Source organism: Triturus cristatus, chromosome 4_1 (assembly GCF_964204655.1).
Source record: "Triturus cristatus chromosome 4_1, aTriCri1.1, whole genome shotgun sequence".
Classification (NCBI taxonomy): Eukaryota; Metazoa; Chordata; class Amphibia; order Caudata; family Salamandridae; genus Triturus; species Triturus cristatus.
In genome coordinates, this window is record NC_140585.1 from 34,923,978 (window position 1) to 34,947,082 (window position 23,105).

The 23,105-nt window shown below is 48.1% G+C and overlaps 1 protein-coding gene across 2 annotated transcripts in view; it reads left to right on the forward strand.

Moving 5' to 3' along the window:
* TIMM10 (translocase of inner mitochondrial membrane 10) overlaps positions 1 to 23,105 on the forward strand; it is an 88,567-nt gene that overhangs the window by 21,193 nt on the left and 44,269 nt on the right. The window contains exon 2 of one of the 2 annotated variants that reach the window (XM_085651419.1): positions 13,185 to 13,485. The exons of the other annotated variant lie outside the window; for it this stretch is intronic. Within the exon in view, the coding sequence (XP_085507545.1) occupies positions 13,415 to 13,485 (71 nt within the window). The 5' untranslated portion in view covers positions 13,185 to 13,414. The remainder of the gene's footprint in view (positions 1 to 13,184; positions 13,486 to 23,105) is intronic. 2 annotated transcript variants of the gene reach the window in all.

Below are 23,105 nucleotides of genomic sequence, written 5' to 3' on the forward strand. Positions count from 1 at the left end.
GCCTTTGATTGATTGATTGATTGGTCGATGAATCCTCGCGAATTTCTCAAAATAGGTGGGGCGCTACGCTCCGCTCCTACCCTGAAAGTCTCGGGGGGATTCGTCAAGCGGGGGCTGAGATAAAAGGGGGGTCCCAAAACGCGTTTTTCCCATGCATTTTTCCATAGGACCTTTAGAACGAGCTACAGCCCGAACGGCTGAACAGAATTACTAGAAATTTGGCAGAGAGGTAGTCCGACCGCCAGTAGGTAATATATATATATATATATATATATATATATATATATATATATATATATATATATATATATATATATATATATATATTACCTACTGGCAGTCGCCAGTAGGTAGTTATAGTTAGGACCCTGTTTCCATAGGAAAACCACAACATTCTATTTTGAATAACTTTGGCGCCGGTCGACGAATCCTCGCGAAATTTTCAAAATAGGTGGGGCGCTACGCTCCGCTCCTACCCTGAAAGTCTCGGGGGGATTCGTCAAGCGGGGGCTGAGATAAAAGGGGGGTCCCAAAACGCTTTTTTCCCGTGCATTTTTCCATAGGACCTTTAGACACAGCTACAGCCCGAACGGCTGAACAGAGTTCCTTGAAATTTGGCAGAGAGGTAGTCTACAGGTCAAGGAAGTGCCTTTTGTAGGTTTGGTGTAAATCTGTTCAGTAGATTCTGAGAAAATAGCCTTTAAATCAATATATATATCTGAGCCAGCTTACGGTGCGCTTACGGTGCGCTTACCGTACGCGTACGGTGACGTGCGCGAGCGCGATTCTGATTGGCTGTTAGATCTTAGTAAACATTCGAATCGGTCGAAACCAGGAAGCGGCGGCCGCCATTTTCTCTCTCGCACTCTGAGTGGGGATTAAAAAACAAAGGACAAAAACATGTAAAGGGGCTGTTAAGACAGCTCCTAAGCACCTAGCCATGTTGGGGGAGTCCCCAAAGATCCCCCAAGGCCAAAAACGGAATTTTAATTTTTTCGATAATTTCGCCGATTACGCTTACCGTACGCGTACGGTAAAAATGTTATTAAAAAAAAAATTATCCATACTCTCCCCACCCCATGTGCAAATGTTGCCCGAAGGGCACCATTTGTGCATGGCATATCACTGATGTGAAAAATTAAAATATTACCTTTCACAACGAAGCGCATCATATGTCCTCCATGTGCGCACGGTGCGCGAAGCGCATCGTGCGTGCACGGCACTAACTGCGTAAAGTGGGCGCGCGGTGCGCGTAGCGCACCGCGTGCTCACTGTGCGCGCACGGTGCGCGCACGGAACGAACTGCGTTAAGTGGGCGCGCACGCCACGAATGGCGTAAAGTAACTTAGCATTTAAAAAACCGTACAAATTCACTGAAAAAACCATAGGTTTCACACACGTTATAGTTAGGAATTAGCATTTAAAAAACCTTGCAAATTCACTGAAAAAACCATAGGTTTCACACATGTTATAGTTAGCAGAAATTTTACTGATAAAAAACCAATGAAATTCCCCCGTTATAGTTAGTGCAGGCAACTATAACTCACGCGACCGCAATCTTCTGCTGATGACATATGTGTCTTTATGAAAAAAAAATATTTGTAATATATGTATAGCTAAAAATTTATGGAAGAAGACATGGGCAAATAAGTGTCTAAATACAGTATTAGCATCAGCAGAGGATTGCGGTCGCGTGAGTTATAGTTGCCTGCACTAACTATAACGGGGGAATTTCATTGGTTTTTTATCAGTAAAATTTCCGCTAACTATAACATGTGTGAAACCTATGGTTTTTTCAGTGAATATATATATATATATTAGTTACTACCTGTTTCTGACCTAACTGTTCCAGAAAGCTGGGCAGTCTGTGATCCAAGAACAGATCTTTTTTTTTTAATGCCATTTTTAGAATAAAAAATGCTTAGACAATGCTAGTTAAGTCAGTAAGGGAGAGAATGACCTGTTGTCAGTGTAGAATACTATTGATGCCGTAGGCTCTGACAATTTTTATGAGGGGTGTTGTGTAGGCATTGAAGAGAATTGGACTGAGCAATGATCATTGAGGGTCTCGGCAGGTGAGTTTCTTGGGTTTTGAGGTGTAAGGGGGAAGTCTAACTTGTTGAGTTCTGTCCGTGAGGAAGGAGGATATCCGCTTGAGAGCCGGTCCGCAGAATGCTGAAGATTTCTGTTCAGTAGTTTGTAGGGGATTGTATTGAAAGCTGCAGCGAGGTTGAAGAGGACGATTGTTGCAGTTTCTCCTCGGTTGAGGATGCTTGAATGAATGAATACTTTATTTGTGCGGTTAATCAAAGCCATTACAAAAATGCGGCATATTTAAAAAAGAAGAAAGCAGCACCTCCCCGGTTGAGGATGCTTCTGATGTCATCAGTGGCTGCAATGAGGACTGTCTCTGTGCTATGTTTGTTGAGGATGCCTGATTAAGAGTTGTCTGGGACTCGATGGAGTTCTATGTGGTCTAGAGCTGGGTCCCCAATGACTTTAGGTGGAAAAGGCAGGAGCGAGATGGGTCTGTAGCTGCTAAGGGTGTTGAGGTCTGCTATTGGTTTCTTCAGTAGGGCATTGATTTCAGCATTCTTCCAGCAAGACGGGAATGTGGAGGTGGTTATGGAGGTGTTGAGGATAGCAGTGTGTGCGGTGGAGATGATGGTTCTTCCAAGGTTGTATATGAAATGGCATGGGTCTAAGGGGACTCCTGAGTGGATGGTATTTATCAGGGTGGTTGTTTCTTCATTTGAGAAGGGCTTTCAGTTGCTTGGCTGATGTTTGGCGATGTAGGATGTGTCCGATTGGTCGGGGGAGCTCGTATTGGTATACTGTGGGTCGAATGTGTTGTATATCTTGGCAATTTTCAAAGACATTTGAGAGGTTGTTGCAGAGTGCTTGAGATGTGATTATGTTGTTGGCATCTGCAGGATTGACAAACTCCTTGACAATGGTGAAGAGTGCTTTGCCACTATTGAAGCTGGCTTTGAGTCTGAGATTTGAGGGCTTTTTGTGTCTTGTAGTGGTTGGTGGTAGAGGTTGAGGGGTTGAATGGGTAACAAAGGCTGAAGGAGGGTGTTTATGCTGGTGATGGTGTTGTGAAGGTAGAAGAGCGTTTGATCCAGGACTGAACCTTGCTGAATGCCCTCTGGAAGGGATACCCAAATGGAAGTGCAAACACCTGAAAGAGCGATTGGGGAGATAGAAGATGCACTTACCAGTGACGCAATAGGGTGTAAGAGAGTCAAGATGGTTGACCGTGTTAGTCTGTTGAGAAATTGGAGAACTAGTTATGATAGACTGTACTGTGCTGAAGAAGTTACTTATGTAAGTTATCTTGATGCAGCTGAATTGGTGGATTAGTAGGGGTTTGAATAAATAACAAGCATTGGCATAGCCAATAGGTCTTGCCTTTGGGACCTTATAAGTATTTAGCCATGCAACAGTTGCATTACTAAATACTTATAAGGTCCCAAAAGCGAGATCTATTGGCTATGCCAAGCGGCCGTGAAAGTGATCGCGATCAAACATCAAAGCGGCCGTGTGGCCGCAAAATTGAAAGTAATCGCGGTAAAGCGCGGTGCGTGCGCCCGCGCACATGCACTGTAGCTCTAGGCTGGCCTGGTAGCACTTTTTGGATCCCTCTCAATAAGTCTCGCCAGACCAGCGCATGCGCTGGGTCAGGCGAGACCTAAAAAACAGGAGATATGGTAAAGGGTGTGCCGTTTGAGCACCTGTTCCATTGTTTTTTAGAAGAAAGGAGGGCTATGGGTTTTACTCTGTTTAGAGGTGAGCATATATCTCCATCTTACTAGAACAGATGGTGAATATGACCCAGTTTTAATTAATTGTGGTGCAGGCAAAACATTTTTTAAACGCCATCCTAAAAGTTAAGAGAGTTTACATAGTTCTGTGGCAGATTTGCAAATCGTTCCACAGTTTGGTGGCGTATCCTTGGAAAGAATACTTAATTGGGTGAAAAGTTTTGTCATTTCTGTGGATCCAACAGTAGAGAGTTCCTTTCTCCTCAATCCTCGTTTGGTACGTCGGGTAAAGAGATGGCCTGAGAGGTAGGACTGTCTTAAAAAAAAAAAAAAAAAATGGTTCTATAACTCGAGCACTAGTTTTCAATTGTAATTCTCACTTCCCAAGGTAGCGAGTTCAAGTCTTTTACAATAGTTGTTATGATCAGATTTTCACAAGAGACAGTAAGGCTGGTAAGTGAAATACTGCTTTCCATGGAACAAGGCATGCATGTTGGACACTAACAACCAGAGCGTTGCCGGAATGTACAAATGAGTGCATGGGCAGCAGGTTGAGTATGAGATTTATCTTCATGTTCTTTAGAGATTAGAGGAAGATGTCTGTGCACTTGGTGAACTTTGTTTTACTTTAGGGGGAGGTAGAGTGTATTGTCTTTGCTGATGCCCATTTGTCATCCTGAAATCTCGGAGCCCTCTGGTGTGTGATTTAGTGTCTGTTTCTGAGACTTGGATGTAGGGAAGTGGAGGTTCTCCTGCAGTTTCTCGATGCCACCACCCCATGGTCGGGTTGCTCTTAGGGTTTGGCGGGACCCCTGTCTCCGCGGTCTACCCAAGCCTTGCACAGACTCAGCTTGTGGAGGGGTCATCCCAGGAGACATATGAGCGCCTGATGTTTTTGTGTTCTTTCAGCCTGCCCCACAGCTCCTGGGGGGTATTGAAGTGTGATTTCTCATTATCAAGGACCTTACTTGCATAGACTTAGGCTTCTGTTTGTCCTCCATAAATGATCGTCTTTGCTGTTGTACTTTGAGGGTGTAATCTGGGGTGGGACTGCTCTTCCTTATTGCTTGAACAGACAGTCTCTATAATTGAGGTAACAAAGGATGAGGCTAGTCGGAGAGGCGTCCAGGGGGAGGTTTTGACACCCTTTCCACAAAAAAGCACTGGCCAAGTTCCAGCAGGAATCCACGATTGGTGCCAGGATGTGATGAGTTGGGTCGGATGGTGGCCCACAGTCCCCTCTGGCATTCCCACTACATGTATGATGTTTTGCCTGGAACAGCCTTTGTCATCCTCAGCACTGTTCTCCCGTTCTGGTTAGAAGCAGCTTGGTAACCTGGTGTTGGGGGATGCACACAGTCTTCTATTTGAGTGGTACAGCCCATCTGTCCTCTGCCGCCCTGTCAGCATGTTGCAGAGGTCTTAATTTAGGAGGGATTTCGTTTCCAGGCAGACCCAACCCACTCCCCCTTTCCCCCTTCCATATCGAGATTGGCAAAAAAAAATCGTGAAATCAGCACTTTAGTAAAAATGCCGTAAAATAAACATTTTTAAATTTGTATATCCTGGTGAAGGGGTGGTCTGCTCTTCTCTCAAGCCTGCTCAGTCTGCACTTGTGGTACTCATTCTGCTGCTGCTTGGCAGTCTTTACAGATGAACATATGTGCCCGTTCTGCCATCTTGTGGCTATTTGCAGAACAGTGATTGTGTCCTTCAAATAAATAGTTCCTCATAGGAATAGCCGTATTTGCGAGACCAGGAAGTAGGGAATACTTTACTTCGGCAGAATGGACATTCAGAACGCTTATGTTTTTTTGTGCCGGTCGGGAGAGTATCATTTTTTTACTTGCTTACTTGCAGTCGTTTCACTAGTTCCAGCCTTGACTGGGGACTATTAATTTTGCTCAAAACAGAAACATTACTGGTTGGCACCCATAAATAATGATGTCATGCAGTCTTTAGAGTGTCTTGCTTGTCCAGTTTTCTAGGGTCTACGCTAACTGTGACAACGTAAATCTGGTATCTCTGGCATTTAACTGGCCATCTATGCCCTACTGCATGTATTGGGTTTCAAATTAATGTGTCTAAAACTCAGGCACACAGTTCATATAAATTCTCTCAAGGTGGTGAATTGAAATAAAGGATCCTGGGATAGAGTAAGAAATTAATCGACTTCCTCCGTTAGAGCAAGTGCTAACTCAGCAAGAACTTTGTGTTTTCTAGTTTAGATGTTGTTTTGATGTTGAGGGCATATGCTTAGAGTTTTCATTGCACGTAAATATTAGTTTAGTAAGTATAAAAAAACCTCATTCAGGCCCCCCCGCCTGTGCCGCATGCGGCGTGCACTGGAGCCATATAAAAACTAAGAATATTTGTTCACCACCCCCAACCCATAGCACTCCAGCCCACCTTCACCTTGCCCCCTACCGCTGCCCTGTTTCCCAGTCACCTGTCGGTGGCTGCTTTCCTCTCCCAGAGCAACCTGTAAACCTCCACTTATGCGAGGGTCACGGATGCCGACTGATATGCCCCATCTGATACGACGGGCCATGAAGGTTGGGGAGCGAGTGGTGACCAGAGTGTTAGAGGTCATCATTCATCTGGGACCAAATTTTTGTTAGCCGTATTAGTGATGTTATGTCTGTTTGCGCTGGAGGGTGGCAGGGGGAAGAGAGTATAGCAAACACTCTCAGACACTTGAAACATGCTTATTCCAAAGTAGAATGCTAAAACAGTTTCCGTTTATTTTAGGTTCAAAAGGAAGGATTAAGAGTAAAAAAGTGCTGCAAAATTTCCATTTTTGTGCACCAACTTTGCAAATCTATGCCGCAATATTCTGGGGTCTGTCCAGTGAGGAATGTGACTATTATGGCTTGTAAGATCGTAGATTTGGCATGGTTTCCTCTCCCCCTGGGGGTTAGGCAGATTCTACAGGTCCTCTCAGCTTTTTTGAATTTATCTGTGGTGGCTCGCACACTTTCTGGGTTTGGTTTCTTTCCCAAAAATTGAGTAACAATGAGTGCGATGGTGAACACACAGGGCACACAACGTTCAAACCTAGCCGTCCGACTCCACCAGGACAGTCATGCGCACCTTGTGTCTGGGACTCTGTTTCTTAGCACTAATGGAGTTGTGGCAGATGCCGCTGGGGTTCTTAGGGGTTTGGGCGGCTCCAGTAAGGCTCAAGTTGAGCAATACAAATGTGGGCCTCGTATTCATGCTTTGGGTATGTCTTTGGTGGAAGTAATGCACAGAAGGAGGTAAATACAGGACTGAGCCAACATGAAGGAGCTCATCCACCAACTGCGGCTGCCACGGGAGGGCACAAGCAGCTCCAGAGTCAAGTTTAGCAATGTGGAGAGTTTTGTCCTGTTTTTGAGGGCTCCCCCACTTAAGCACCCTGCATAGGGAGGGGTCCCTAAAATGTGTTCAAACTGATATTGTTCTAAGTAGAGCCTTATCCCATTCATCACTGGAGACTAAAATTGACAAAGTGAGAATGGATTTATCCCTCCAATGCCGCGACTTCCGCAACAGGTAGACAGGTTGACAGAGGTGACGGGCAGTATCGCCAAAACCGAAGACAATGGATGCCCTCCTAGGCCTGAGACAGCACAGTGTCTGGGTAGAATTGCTGCAGTGTTGTGCAGGAGGCGGATAAGGTTTTATTATTTCACCCCATGCATGCTGCTGCCAGGTTTGGGGGAGGGTGTGTGTGTTTGTGTGTGTTCAGGTCCGGTAACTGTGCTTGTTGCGCTATTCCACTTCCCGCAGCAAGGAGGGCCCACCACATGGAAACTGTAATGGGAGGCTGCCTTTTTGCCTGGTCAGTTTGGGCCGTCAGATACTTGGGTCGATGTATGCCGTAGTGATTTGAGGCTTCCGTCCACCTCAGGATGCAGCGACGGCCCATTTCATGTCTCTATCAGTCATGGGAGGACGACTCTCTGGTGCGGCTGGCAGCAGCCCGGTTCAAGGTGTCTCGCCTCGTTGCTCACTCCAGTTGTCTACACTCACTCCAGCTGGCCTCATCCCAATATTCATTAGATTCTGTGGCCACAAGGCATCTCAAACAGTTGACATATCCTACAGACTCAAGTTGAGTTGGATGATGGATTGCTTCAGATTTTGACAGATGTCGGCGCGTTGGAGCAAGAGCGTACCGAGATGCCCCCGCCATCTTCATTGGGCAAGCCCCACCCCCATTGAAGCCCTCTGTACTAACTTATGGTGAAATTAGGAGAGAACTCTACATGATTCAGTTTGGGCAGAATTATTGTCTCAAATCTGCTTTGATGTTATGAGATACTAGAAGGAACTTTGTTTTTATGTTAAGTCAGCATGAAGAGAATGTCTGAAATGCATTGCCGTACAGTCATGTGGTAGTAGCTTAAATATTGGGTGTTTTCATGGATGAGATTCTGAAGTACAGTTGGTGGTCATTGGGGTATTGACGTATGGTGACCTTGTAGTTGGTTGCATATAGGCTGTGTGGCCTCTTGAGACTGTTCCGTGTTCTACTATCTGCAGAAGGCTTTGATGATTGATCATACTTTTCTTCTCCCAGCCAGGATGCCTCCAAACTGAGAGGGAGTGTAGCTACCCCCAGAACCGGTTGTGAGTGACCACAGAGGAGGGGACTGATCATTTCCCTGGCCACACCTCTAATAGGGCACACTGGCTCTGCACAAGGGAGAATGTGCTGCCCCATTTTGAATTTTGGGAATAAGCTGCACTGTGAGATTGTTTACAGTAGGGCAAACAGGAACTGCTGTAAATGTGGGTTGGGTTGCCCCTGGGAACTTTTAGCCAATTTGTTCAAGAGAAGCCAGTAGTTATTCCCTCCCACTAGCAAGTGCCAACCATATATTTTACACCCCAAGACACCCTCGTCAGACCACTCACTGGGCCTTGAAAGAACAGAAGAGGACTGGACCTGCCGTTTCAGGCCTGTGAGGAAACCTGAAGGTAGAAGTGCCCCCACTTCTAACTAGGACAAAGAAGTGGGCAGTAGTAAGGATCAGTTGAGTGACTGCCTGTGCGCTGCCCTCCAGATCGGTTATGGTGTGGTCACCGATCAGTAGATCTGTGGCTTGTTGCATTTGTAGGTGCCTGGTCCAACAAAGAGTTAATCTGCAAATGGATCCTGTAAGTTTGAGACTACATTTGGAGTTTTACATCCTTTCTGGAATCAAGCCTCCACGGTTCTTACAGTTCAATGGCAGATAGAAACACTGGTAATTTATATAGAGGCAGATCCCCCTTGTCACTTAATTCAGTGTAACTCCCTTTGCATGCTATCAGGTGACTTCTGTCATGGTAACCACTATGCATTGGGTTGTCCCCTGATACATATATTCATACGTTTCCTCTTCTCTGTGCTTAAGGTGTATAGCTGTCCTATTGAACAGATTTTGTAAATGCAGTTTTTCAGTGAAAGATTTAAAGGGGCCTATTGTCACTTGCTGAGGAAGGATGTCTGGTGAATGGAGCTCTTCATAGTGTTGGCTCTGCGAGGGGCAGGAGCTGTGATAGATTTGCTCTTGTTGGCCATAGGAGTGTGCTGGGAGCTCTTGCTTCCGGCTCTGCTGAGGAGAGGCAGTGAGATAGATGTGCTCTTGGTCTCCTTGGGAGTGTGCTGGAAGCTCTTTCCTCTGGCTCTGCTGAGGGGCAGGAGCTGTGATAGATTTACTCCCGGTGTCCTTGGGAGTGTGATGGGAGCTCTTTCCTCTGGCTCTGCTGAGGGACAGGAGCTGTGATAGATTTGCTCTTGGTCTCCTTTGGGAGTGTGATGGAAGCTCTTTCCTCTGGCTCTGCTGAGGGGCAGGAGCTGTGATAGATTTGCTCTTGGTCTCCTTTGGGAGTGTGATGGGAGCTCTTTCCTCTGGCTCTGCTGAGGGACAGGAGCTGTGATAGATTTGCTCTTGGTCTCCTTTGGAAGTGTGCTGGGAGCTCTTTCCTCTGGCTCTGCTGAGGGACAGGAGCTGTGATAGATTTGCTCTTGGTCTCCTTTGGGAGTGTGCTGGGAGCTCTTTCCTCTGGCTCTGCTGAGGGACAGGAGCTGTGATAGATTTGCTCTTGGTCTCCTTGGGAGTGTGCTGGAAGCTCTTTCCTCTGGCTCTGCTGAGGGACAGGAGCTGTGATAGATTTGCTCTTGGTCTCCTTGGGAGTGTGCTGGAAGCTCTTTCCTCTGGCTCTGCTGAGGGACAGGAGCTGTGATAGATTTGCTCTTGGTCTCCTTTGGGAGTGTGCTGGGAGCTCTTGCTTCCGGCTCTGCTGAGAAGAGGCGGTGAGATAGATTTACTCTTGGTCTCCTTGGGAGTGTGCTGGAAGCTCTTTCCTCTGGCTCTGCTGAGGGACAGGAGCTGTGATAGATTTGCTCTTGGTCTCCTTTGGGAGTGTGCTGGGAGCTCTTTCCTCTGGCTCTGCTGAGGGACAGGAGCTGTGATAGATTTGCTCTTGGTCTCCTTTGGGAGTGTGCTGGGAGCTCTTTCCTCTGGCTCTGCTGAGGGGCAGGAGCTGTGATAGATTTGCTCTTGGTCTCCTTTGGGAGTGTGCTGGGAGCTCTTTCCTCTGGCTCTGCTGAGGGACAGGAGCTGTGATAGATTTGCTCTTGGTCTCCTTTGGGAGTGTGCTGGGAGCTCTTTCCTCTGGCTCTGCTGAGGGACAGGAGCTGTGATAGATTTGCTCTTGGTCTCCTTGGGAGTGTGCTGGAAGCTCTTTCCTCTGGCTCTGCTGAGGGACAGGAGCTGTGATAGATTTGCTCTTGGTCTCCTTTGGGAGTGTGCTGGGAGCTCTTGCTTCCGGCTCTGCTGAGAAGAGGCGGTGAGATAGATTTACTCTTGGTCTCCTTGGGAGTGGGCTGGAAGCTCTTTCCTCTGGCTCTGCTGAGGGACAGGAGCTGTGATAGATTTGCTCTTGGTCTCCTTTGGGAGTGTGCTGGGAGCTCTTTCCTCTGGCTCTGCTGAGGGACAGGAGCTGTGATAGATTTGCTCTTGGTCTCCTTGGGAGTGTGCTGGAAGCTCTTTCCTCTGGCTCTGCTGAGGGACAGGAGCTGTGATAGATTTGCTCTTGGTCTCCTTGGGAGTGTGCTGGAAGCTCTTTCCTCTGGCTCTGCTGAGGGACAGGAGCTGTGATAGATTTGCTCTTGGTCTCCTTGGGAGTGTGCTGGAAGCTCTTTCCTCTGGCTCTGCTGAGGGACAGGAGCTGTGATAGATTTGCTCTTGGTCTCCTTTGGGAGTGTGCTGGGAGCTCTTGCTTCCGGCTCTGCTGAGAAGAGGCGGTGAGATAGATTTACTCTTGGTCTCCTTGGGAGTGTGATGGGAGCTCTTTCCTCTGGCTCTGCTGAGGGACAGGAGCTGTGATAGATTTGCTCTTGGTCTCCTTTGGGAGTGTGCTGGAAGCTCTTTCCTCTGGCTCTGCTGAGGGACAGGAGCTGTGATAGATTTGCTCTTGGTCTCCTTTGGGAGTGTGCTGGAAGCTCTTTCCTCTGGCTCTGCTGAGGGACAGGAGCTGTGATAGATTTGCTCTTGGTCTCCTTTGGGAGTGTGCTGGGAGCTCTTTCCTCTGGCTCTGCTGAGGGGCAGGAGCTGTGATAGATTTGCTCTTGGTCTCCTTTGGGAGTGTGCTGGGAGCTCTTTCCTCTGGCTCTGCTGAGGGACAGGAGCTGTGATAGATTTGCTCTTGGTCTCCTTTGGGAGTGTGCTGGGAGCTCTTTCCTCTGGCTCTGCTGAGGGACAGGAGCTGTGATAGATTTGCTCTTGGTCTCCTTTGGGAGTGTGCTGGAAGCTCTTTCCTCTGGCTCTGCTGAGGGACAGGAGCTGTGATAGATTTGCTCTTGGCGTCCTTTGGGAGTGTGATGGGAGCTCTTTCCTCTGGCTCTGCTGAGGGACAGGAGCTGTGATAGATTTGCTCTTGGTCTCCTTTGGGAGTGTGCTGGGAGCTCTTGCTTCCGGCTCTGCTGAGAAGAGGCGGTGAGATAGATTTGCTCTTGGTCTCCTTTGGGAGTGTGCTGGGAGCTCTTTCCTCTGGCTCTGCTGAGGGACAGGAGCTGTGATAGATTTGCTCTTGGTCTCCTTTGGGAGTGTGCTGGGAGCTCTTTCCTCTGGCTCTGCTGAGGGACAGGAGCTGTGATAGATTTGCTCCTGGTGTCCTTGGGAGTGTGCTGGGAGCTCGTTGTTCCGGCTCTCCTGAGGGGCAGGAGCTGTGATAGATTTGCTCTTGGCGTCCTTGGGAGTGTGCTGGGAGCTCGTTGTTCCGGCTCTGCGAGGGGCAGGAGCTGTGATAGATTTGCTCTTGGCGTCCTTGGGAGTGTGCTGGGAGCTTGTTGTTCCGGCTCTGCTGAGGGACAGGAGCTGTGATAGATTTGCTCCTGGCGTCCTTGGGAGTCTGCTGGGAGCTCGTTGTTCCGGCTCTGCTGAGGGGCAGGAGCTGTGATAGATTTGCTCTTGGCGTCCTTGGGAGTGTGCTGGGAGCTCGTTGTTCCGGCTCTGCGAGGGGCAGGAGCTGTGATAGATTTGCTCCTGGCGTCCTTGGGAGTGTGCTGGGAGCTTGTTGTTCCGGCTCTGCTGAGGGACAGGAGCTGTGATAGATTTGCTCTTGGCGTCCTTGGGAGTGTGCTGGGAGCTCGTTGTTCCGGCTCTGCGAGGGGCAGGAGCTGTGATAGATTTGCTCTTGGCGTCCTTGGGAGTGTGCTGGGAGCTTGTTGTTCCGGCTCTGCTGAGGGGCAGGAACTGTGATAGATTTGCTCTTGGCGTCCTTGGGAGTGTGCTGGGAGCTCGTTGTTCCGGCTCTCCTGAGGGGCAGGAGCTGTGATAGATTTGCTCTTGGCGTCCTTGGGAGTGTGCTGGGAGCTCGTTGGTCCGGCTCTGCGAGGGACAGGAGCTGTGATAGATTTGCTCTTGGTCTCCTTTGGGAGTGTGATGGGAGCTCTTTCCTCTGGCTCTGCTGAGGGGCAGGAGCTGTGATAGATTTGCTCTTGGTCTCCTTGGGAGTGTGCTGGAAGCTCTTTCCTCTGGCTCTGCTGAGGGACAGGAGCTGTGATAGATTTGCTCTTGGTCTCCTTGGGAGTGTGCTGGAAGCTCTTTCCTCTGGCTCTGCTGAGGGGCAGGAGCTGTGATAGATTTGCTCTTGGCGTCCTTTGGGAGTGTGATGGGAGCTCTTTCCTCTGGCTCTGCTGAGGGACAGGAGCTGTGATAGATTTGCACATGGTATCCTTGGGAGTGTGCTGGGAGCTCTTTGTTCCGGCTCGCCCCGCACACTGAATCTGAGGCCACAGTTCGACCAGCTTTTCTTAATGTGTTTCGGCCATGCTTAAATGGAGCCCAGGACCGTAGATGCCAGTTTCTTGTGGAATGATCTAAATGTTTTGTTGTACCTGCTTGACCCCCTGTCTAAGTGTCTGCATCTCTATTTCAGCTCTGAAGGACACACACCCTTGTGAGATTGTATTGGTGCTGGTGTGAGACCGGCGCAGACCGATCTTTTCGAGGATTCTCCCACATCAGCTTTGTGGGATTTCTTGGAGATTAGGAATAACAAGCAGAAGTATAAGATTTCATTGAGGATTTGTTAGCAGCTGCAATCAACTCTTCAAAGGGAAGACTTTGGCACTTTGAGATCTTGTGGCCGAGAACCCCTCGTACACCATGGACCCCATGAGAGCGCAGCAGCTGGCTGCTGAGCTGGAGGTGGAGATGATGGCCGACATGTACAACAGGTAAGCGTTGCACAGGTGTGCTGTGCCGAAAGGGGGTTAAATAAGGGAGCAGGATCCTGTTTGTGTCTTCCTGTCCTTTCCCATTACTTTCAACATTTTACAACCCCGGGTGCAAATACCTTCTTTTGTGATCTGTATTTTTTTATACTCCACCTTTCATGAGTACCACTATTCCACCAGAGAATTTCCTGGAGATGAGAAAAGCCTGTTGCTGTGCAGTAGTCACACAGACGATCTTTGGTTTTTCCATTCTCATTCTATTTCCATTGCAGAGGCCTACGCCACAAAGCAGCACTCGGTCACCTTAACAATGACTCCACTACAGTGGTCCTCTTCCGTGTATGCGTCTGTTCAGTTGTTTGTCCTACATTGGTTCTGCTTTTGTCGATTCCTTGATTACTCATGGGCTGTCACTACTCCATCAGTACAAGGACCTGGAAAATGGGTGTACCATTCCATGCGATATCAAAACAGCAATGTTTGTGTGCTCTCCGTCAGTGCTGTTGTAAATTGTGTACCCTAAGTAGTTGTTACAGGTAACTCTAGTGCGGGTAGGACTTTTTACCTATTTTCCCTCTTCAGAAATCCAGGATTGGTAAGGGTGTGTCGACCATCGCTCATTAAGATTAACAAACCCCCACCCAACTTCTGGCCCTTACCACCAATCTCATCTCTGTGCAGGATAAGCTTCTCCATGATATTATTTCCTTCAGTGTGTCACCGAAGCGAGGAACCTGTAAAAATATCAGATGAACGTTCTTGCTTTCAGCGTGTATTGTTTGGAGAAGCCTCTAATTATTGACTTGCATAGTTAAATACACAATGCCTGGTGGCCCTGTCTCCATCATCAGTAAATATACTGCCTGATTCTGAGTTAGTTCTTTTCTGGCTCCCCTGGTTCTTCAGTTACTCTCGCATTATACGTACCCCGCTTACAAATATTAATGCATAAAGACCACGACAGACAAATTGTTATCATTTGTGACATCTTCACACAGCTAAAACCTGGCCATTGACCCAAAACTGGAGGTGCTCTTTTGTGGAGTGAGTTATTGGGACCCTCATCTTGTGCTTGTGTTTTTATCTATAGTTGAATTGTGCTCATTGATTTTGATGGGTGTTGCCCGTATTAGTCTAGTTTACCGTGCACGTCTAGCTCCTGTTTTAAGTTCTGTAGGTAATTTTGTGTACTTGGTCTTGTTCTCTATGTCCCCCCTGTGCCCCTGACTGCTACCTTATTGATGTGGCATATCCCTGAGGGCTCTGGGGTACTGGTCTTCCCACCAGCTGTGTCAGGTACAAGCACACAACTCCACATGGGACGGACTCGATGGCGGCAAACAGCTGAACACCATGTCTGACTATGGGTGAAGAGAGAACGTTTCTGTGCCCTGGTTTTGCGCATGTTTATGCCCCTGAGCTACTAGGAAGGCCGAAGACAGTGCAAGTTTTCACTCTTGTAATGTGTCTCTCCAGCTTCACAACCTCTATCTGGCACGGTTTTGTCATCATTATGAGCTGCTCTTGTCCTTGGTTTCGGCACCTCTCCTGTTGGAGTCCTCTTCATGCTGCTTGACCTTGTTATTGGTCCTACTCGTTCGTCCAGGTCTGGCCCTGGATAAGAGTCAAACGCAAGCACTGTTAAGCCTGTAGCCGGTATCTTCTCTAGGCGGGTGCAATACATCTCCATGTGAGTTTCAGTTTACTGGGTCACAGGGGTACTTGTTATCCTAGTTTAGGGCAAGAGCTGGCATCAAGAGCCAGCCAAACTTCACTCTTCTTTCAAAGTTCAAACTTCATGTCCAGTCAGGAAGGGATGGTTTTTCCATCTCTTGTGAAGTCTTCCTCTGCATTCAAAGCTGCCAGCTACACACTGCGCTGGTGTGTCAGTCGGGGTTGCATATGGATCGCCTGCGTCATTTTTAGGCAAGTTTCTACGGTGCCTACAGTCCAGCATTTCACAGGTAAGTGAATCTCGAGTACAATGGAGTCCACCGGGCACCTACAGGCTGCTCGTCTCCTATAGCGTAAGAATGCAGCACACGGGTATAAAAAACACCATTTGGTGCTGATCCACGTACTGTCCTTTCTGCACAGTACTGAACTACACCTACTCACTCTGCCCCTTACTCATCCTACATGCCAGCTGGGCAGTCCTTCCTTCAGGGATGCCAATAAATGGGTCTGAAGGACCAGTCAGCGGTCACCAGTCTCCCATCAAGCCATAGTCTGGTATGTTGCATGTAACCCATTTTATGGCCCAACACATTCCAGGTGTGTTTCAGTGAAAGCTGCTGCTCTGCCACTGACCCTTTGGTGGGTTTCTAGAGCCCTGGCATGCCATGGAAGCGTCTTGCCTCCTCTTCCCGTCTAGGTGACTCTGGCCCAAGAGCCAGCCTTTCTGACCTTGAAATGAAATGAATTTTTTATTTATAAAGCGCTCTACTACCCAGATGTGTCTAGCCACTAATGCTCTAACAAGGAGGGATGTAGAAGAGGAAAAGAGAAAACTGAAAAATGGGAAACCAAGACGTTACTTATTGAAAAGCCTAGTTTTTAGGGTTTTGCAGAAGGAGAGACGCTCTGACTTTTTCTTAAGATCTGGCAACATAGAATTCCATAGCCTAGCTGTGCCGCTAGAAAGCTTCTACCACCCCAGGTGGCTTTTCTAGCTTTGCGAATCACAAGATTGAATGCAGGTGTAGATAGGGTGGTGCAGGGAGACAGAGGAGATGGCAACATCTGCCCCCAAGTGTATCACACTATATGGCTTGTTTTGTTTGGGGTTTCTCTTTGCTAAGAGGAAACAGAGGTGGGGGGAGGGATTCAGGATAGACGCGACAGTTGTGGGTTTTCGTGGCTTGGTTGGGTAGGTTAGTTTTGTGTGTATGGTTGAGTGCCGTAGAAGAGACGATATACGACATTTCAATACCAGGCATGCCACATGTACAAGGGCCCATTCATCACAGTTGTCATACTACTCTAATGGCTTCTGAGGGCGGTAGGGTACAGTCTTTACATCTTATGACCTGGAACGTTTGCGGCCTCAACAATAGTAGGAAGGTTCGGAGAGTGGGAGCCTATTTGAAGAAACACTCTGTGGTTATTGCAATCCTACAGATGACACAACTCACTATGGAGCGGGGAAGTACACCGTAAATTACAAGGGCAATGTTACTCTGCAGACTATACCTCACATGCCAGGGAGGTCCTGATATGGATAGATAAAAAGCCGTGGTGGAAATGACTGGACTAATCAGGGACCCACAGGGTAGGTTTGTGGTGGCCCTTTGTAACAAGGGAGATCTGAAAATCCTTTTGGTCGGTGTGTATGGTCCGAATCATCATGATCTCCAGTTTTATAATTTGCGGGCTGCAAAGTTGGTGCAGTGGTAGGGTATCTCGCAGGTGTGTGGCTGGGATTTTAATTGTATACTCAATCCAGATATTGATAGATCCCAAGGCCTGCCCAGGCTCCCAGCGGCTGCTGCGGTAGCGATACTGGATATAATGCACACAGGGTGCCTCATTGACATTTGGAGCTATAGATAGTCCTCGGGGAGAGGCTACACGAACTATTCCTCAGCCTACGATGCTCACATCCGTATTGATTATTGGTTAATTTCTGGGGGGTTAGACACCAGAGTCATGGCCTGTACTCATCGCTCCCGGTCATATTCTGACCACTCCCCTGTTCAGCTCCCAATGCAATATAGAGCACCAAGAGTTCCAGCATTCACTAGGCATTTCCCTCCCTACTCATTATTAGACACTGTGTTTTTTTAAAAGCAGGGTTGACAACGGCAATAGAAGACTTTTTCGCCAGCAACCTAGACTCGGTCAAAACATTTGCTACAGTTTGGGAAACGTTCAAGGTATATATTAGGGGAGTAGTGATTCCCACCCGCGGGATCGTTGAGCTCCATTTGTGGTAGGTTAGCGACCTTAGAGCAGGTAATAGGGCATTTAGAAAGGGATCTCTCTGGGACGGGTGCTGCCCAGACTGCCGAAGCAGAAGTTCCTAGACACAGCAAATGATTAACCCAAGCACATGGGGGAAAAAAGCCATAGCACGCAGTTTCGGGGAGCGGGAACGACCTGGAGCCACGCTAGCCGGGATACTGAGACCCAAGAGGGAGTTGGATAAAATGGTAGGCATGATGGACGATGACGGACATCCTCTGTGCACTACAAAGGAAATTTCAGCCCATTTTCGCTCCTATTATCAGACACTGTATTCATCCCAAATCCCGACGGACACCGTTGCCCTTGAGGAGTACCTGTCTTATATTAAAATGCCGTGGCTAGTGACAAAACATAGAGGCTCCTGATGGCACCCCTGAAGTCGGATGAGATAAGGGACGCGCTGCGCGGTATGGCTGCTGTGGAGGCTGCAGGAGCGGATGGGCTCTTGTGGCCTTTTATAAAGAATTCCAAGACTTATTGATCGCCTACCTTAAAATGCTTTATGAAGAGATGGCATAGTCTGGAATTATGCCTCCCTCCTTGCGTGAAGCTGTAATTGTCACACTATTAAAGGCGGGCAAGTCACCTAGCAACTGCTCCTCATACAGACCCTTCTCTGTGCTTAATCTTGATGCCAAAAGTTATGCTAAAATCTTGGCTAACAGACTTGCCCCTTTGCTGCCTGGTATCATCCGTCCCAAACAGGCTGGTTTTGTCCCTAGTTGCAACTTGTCACAGAAATTGAGAACCTTGTTTAGAGTGGTGCAGAGATTGAACCCAGAAGTCAAGGCTGCGGCAGTATTTCTCGATGCTGAGAAAGCCTTTGATTCTGTGGAGTGGGAGATTGTGCTTGCAGTACTGCGCAAGATGGGCGTTGGGGACATTTTTCTTCGCTTAGTGTCCGTGTTATACACATCGCCCACTGCTAGAGTGCGGATTGAAGACACTGTCTCCCAGTCATTCAGCATCACGCGGGGTACAAGACCAGGGTGCCCGCTGTGTCCACTGTTGTATGTGATTGTTGCCCAACCACTGGCCTGTGCCATCCACGAAAACCACACGCATAGAGGGCTGGGGTTCCCTGACAACACACTGAATATTTCCGCTAATGCGGACAACACTTTGCTTTATATTCATAACCCAGAAGTAAATCTGTCCCCCATACTGCGTAAGGTGGCCCAATATGGTGGATATTCGGGGCTACAAATTAATTGGGACAAGTCCATCATATTTCCTCTCACCCCAGCCACTTTAGAACCGGCCATGGAATTTCCGCTGTGCTGTACTACTGAGGCAGTGCGGTATCTAGGTATAAAATTTCATACCGACACAGAGTTAGTGGTCCGGGAAAATTACAGGAAAGCTGCACAAAAACTAATGGAAGATGTGGCTAAAGGGATTAGGCTCCTGTTCTCGTTAATGGAGAGAATTGCTATAATGAAAATGGTGATTCTTCCGCGTTTTCTCTTTTTGTTCCAAAATATACCTATTCTTTTACCACATACCCTATTTAAACAATTACATACACAGCTGATTCAGCTAGTTTGTGCGGGTAAACCACCCCGAAAACTGTGGGATTCCCTCACTTTACCCTATGAGTTGGGTGGGCTGGGTGCCCCAGATTTAGAGAAATACTAGAGCGGCAAACAGCACGTTCGCCCCTTATTGGATACATGGCCCACAGGATAAATCCGTATGTGTAAAGCGCAAACTACTCACCCTTACGGGTCTCAAGACGCTGGGGGCCGTCGTGGAAATTAAGGGCCATATGTAGGTGGCCTAACATTTACCACTTCATAAATACCGAATTTTACCGATTCGGTATTTATGAAGTGGTAAATGCTATGTAGGTAATCCATCGGTAATATTTACCGATTCGGAATGGGTCGGTAATTAAGAATCGGTATTTACCGATTCGGTAATGGTAACTGGCTTCCCATTGATTCCTATGGGCCAGGAGTCCCATAGGAATCAATGTGAAGCCAATTACCATTACCGAATCGGTAAATACCGATTCGGTAATGGGGGGAGCACAATCAAGGGTGGCAGGGTGTCACAGTGACACCCTGTTGCACCCCTGATTCCTGCATGTGTGCACATGTGGCACACATACATGCCCTAAGGGCATGTATGTCTGCCACATTGCACACTTCTAAGTGCAAAAAAATGATTTTTCACTGCCATTCGTCATTTACCACCAACTTTTAGTTGGTGGTAAATAACGAATCCCCACACCAACGACACACTCCCCCTACATATCATTTCAGGATTCGGTATTTACCGAATCGGTAATTTTACCGATTCGGTAAATTACTGAATCCTGAAATGTGGCCCCTACATACCAAAAGCCTGAATACCGGTCGGTAACGGGATTTTTACCGAAAATCGGCCGTTACCGACCGGTATTGGGCTTCCTACATATGGCCCTTCGTGAGCTATTGCCCAGAGTCACATGATGCTGACCTGCCGCCGGGGATCGAACCGTGAACCCTGTGCTCCAAAGTCAGCTGCCCTGGCTGCTGCACCACACCTCTCCACTTGCCACTGCACTACACCCTTCTTAAACTTGGAAAGGAACGCGGCGGAACTGCTCACGCTACCCCAGACGCTTAAGCCATCCAGCCTCCAGGCATCTGCAAATCTTTGACTTATTAGGTGTCACGCAGTACAGTAAAAAATCTGGTTGTGGTAGAAAATTTTAATACAGTTTGATAGCACAAAAGCATTCACCACTCATTTTTTATGTAATGCTTTAGTCATATATAATGCCAAGTTTTGACAAGCATTAAATGCGAAATAAATTCAAAGCATTTAGATGGCAACACAGTTGCTCCAGAAGATAACAGTGAAATTGTTATTTACAGTGCTCTCGAAGTGGAAAAAGAAGAGGGTATGGGGTAGGAGGTGGTGAGTCAGTGAGTGAAGGACAGGAAAAAGGTATGGTGACATATGTACATCATTTACACATGAAATGGAACCTTTCCAGCCTAAAATAGGTTAACTGTTCCTGTGTCTAGACATAGCTCAATTATACATGTTAATCGTCACATTTAGTCCATTGAGCTTGTAGTAGAGGTGGTAAGTAGTCTACGTTTTGAACCCAGAGTAAGAGGGTAGGTTATGTCCTCATGTTAGGGTCTTCTTCAGGACAGGGCTGTGAAGAGCACTTGTGAGCGAAGCATGACGAGTGTGCGTTCGGGAAGGAACAAAGCTCCAACGTAGCTTTGTGTGAGAAGTATCCGTAAGTGAGGTCATCAGTCTCTCACAGGGGGGAATGAATCCAATCAAAATCTCATCCGCGGCTGTCCGGCTCGAGAATTCATTAGCTGTCACATCACAGGCCTGCCAGACATTACTGCACATGCAAGCCGGGGCTTTCCTGTACTCTTCAGAGATGCCACTGCAATGGTGTTTGTGGTTTCCGCTGGATCAGGACGCGGGAGCAGTGCGGGCACTGCAGACTGTGGGTATTCACACAATGGGTGATTTTTTTCAATGATGGAGCACTGGTTATTTGAGAGGCTTTGCAACATCCGGGGATGCAGGCTGCAGGTGCAGCGTTGTCTTTTTTTTCAGGGCTATACACACCTGGCACACTCCCCTGGGCGAGGATCTGTTGGAACCAGAGGCCATGGGGGCATCCACCACTCCTTAAAGTCAAGGAACCCCTTAAATTGATCACTAAATTCTACACCAGCATGCAGGAAACCCGTTGTTCCGAAGTATAGAAAGTTAGACTGGATTGGCAACGTGAATTGGGGGCTCCACTAAGCGATAAAGAGTGTAAATACTGCTGCACCCTGTCCGTCTCTCTTAATGGGAGACATAGGGGCTCCTCCATTTTAAATTTGTGCATAGAGCTTACTGTACTCTTGAGTGGCAGTTTCGCTGTGGGCAACAGAGAGCTCCTGTTGTCACAGATGCGGGGTGGAAGGGGCGGGATTCTGGCATTTCGCTTGGCAGTGTCCTGGGATTCAGTTATTCTGGAGCAGAGTGTTTCAGGAGCTAGAGACCATCATTAGTGCAGATTTGGAGCCTGACCCCAAGATGGCATTACTGGGGTGGGACCTAACCGTCGACAAGACCGTGCGTCCTTTGCTAGCCATAGAGCTTCTTCTGGGAAAGTGTTGTATGGCATTTCAATGGGCGGGTGGCCCGCTACCATTGATAAAAGAATGGCAATCTGATATGTTATATTGTAATACGCATGCTGATGTATAGAACGAACTGCTCCCTCCCCAGAGCCGTCCTAAGAGCTGCTGTAGTCCATACCAAACATATCTCTTAAGTAAAACTTCAAGTGCAAACTTAGACCCTCAGAATACCACTGACGGGGCTACGTCCCAGGAGACATGCGTATAGGAGAGCATGGAGTTCAGAGTCTATGGAAGGGTCCCATTAGCTGGGCTGCTAGGCAAGAGCTTGATCTTAAATAAGACTATGGGCAGCAGAACTGCATGGGAGATAGTATGTGGGTATGCGATTTGTGTCGAGAGATGTAACTGTTTAGGTGGTATCCCTCAGATGCCTGATTCATGTGTCTGATTGTAAATAATTGTGTGCTATTATGCCTAGGCGTGATGTACCTGTGTGCTAAGTCGTATGTATAATGCAATTTAATAAAATCAATAACAAAAAAATAAGTATGTAATACAGACAAGAAAGGAAGACTGGCCGGCCCCAATTCAGAGCGCCTCGCTCTGCATGCAGACTCGCAGTCACAACCACCTTCAACAGTCTCTAAAGCAGTCAACAGAAGCAAGCGCCTGCCAAGGCTCTTGGGCAGTGCAGCAGTTTACCTCTAGAGCCTCCAGTCCCGCAGTCTACTGACTGGTGTAGCACCGCTCACCTCTTCTTTGCCACCAGTCCCGCAGTCCACTTCTTCTTTTCCTTCAGTCTACTGACCAGTGTAGCACCGCTCACCTCTTCTTTGCCTCCAGTCCCGCAGTCTGCTGACCGGTGTAGCACCGCTCACCTCTTCTTTGCCTCCAGTCCCGCAGTCTGCTGACCGGTGTAGCACCGCTCACCTCTTCTTTGCCTCCAATCCCGCAGTCTACTGACCAGTGTAGCACCGCTCACCTCTTCTTTGCCTCCAGCCCCGCAGTCTACTGAGCGGTGTAGCACCGCTCACCTCTTCTTTGCCTCCAGAGCCTCCAGTCCCACAGTCTGACCGGTGTAGCACCGCTCACCGCTTCTTTGCCTCCAGTCCCGCAGTCTACTCACTGCTTCTTTGCCTCCAGAGCCTCCAGTCCCGCAGTCACTGACCGGTGTAGCACCACTCACCGCTTCTTTGCCTCCAGAGCCTCCAGTCCCGCAGTCTACTAACCGGTGTAGCACCACTCACTGCTTCTTTACCTCCAGACCCGCAGTCTACTGACCGGTGTAGCACCGCTCACCTCTTCTTTACCTCCAGAGCCTCCAGTCCAGCAATCTGCTGACCGGTGTAGCACCGCTAACCTGTTCTTTACATAGAAGCTCAGCTAGCTCCAGTCCCGCAATCTTCTGACCGGTGTAGCACCGCTAACCTGTTCTTTACATAGAAGCTCAACTAGCTCCAGTCCAACTTCAGCAACACAAAACAGGCAATCACCCTGCATCCAGTCTTGGGCCACCCACCCAAGTGTACATCTTTACACCCCCCTCCCGCACGCTGA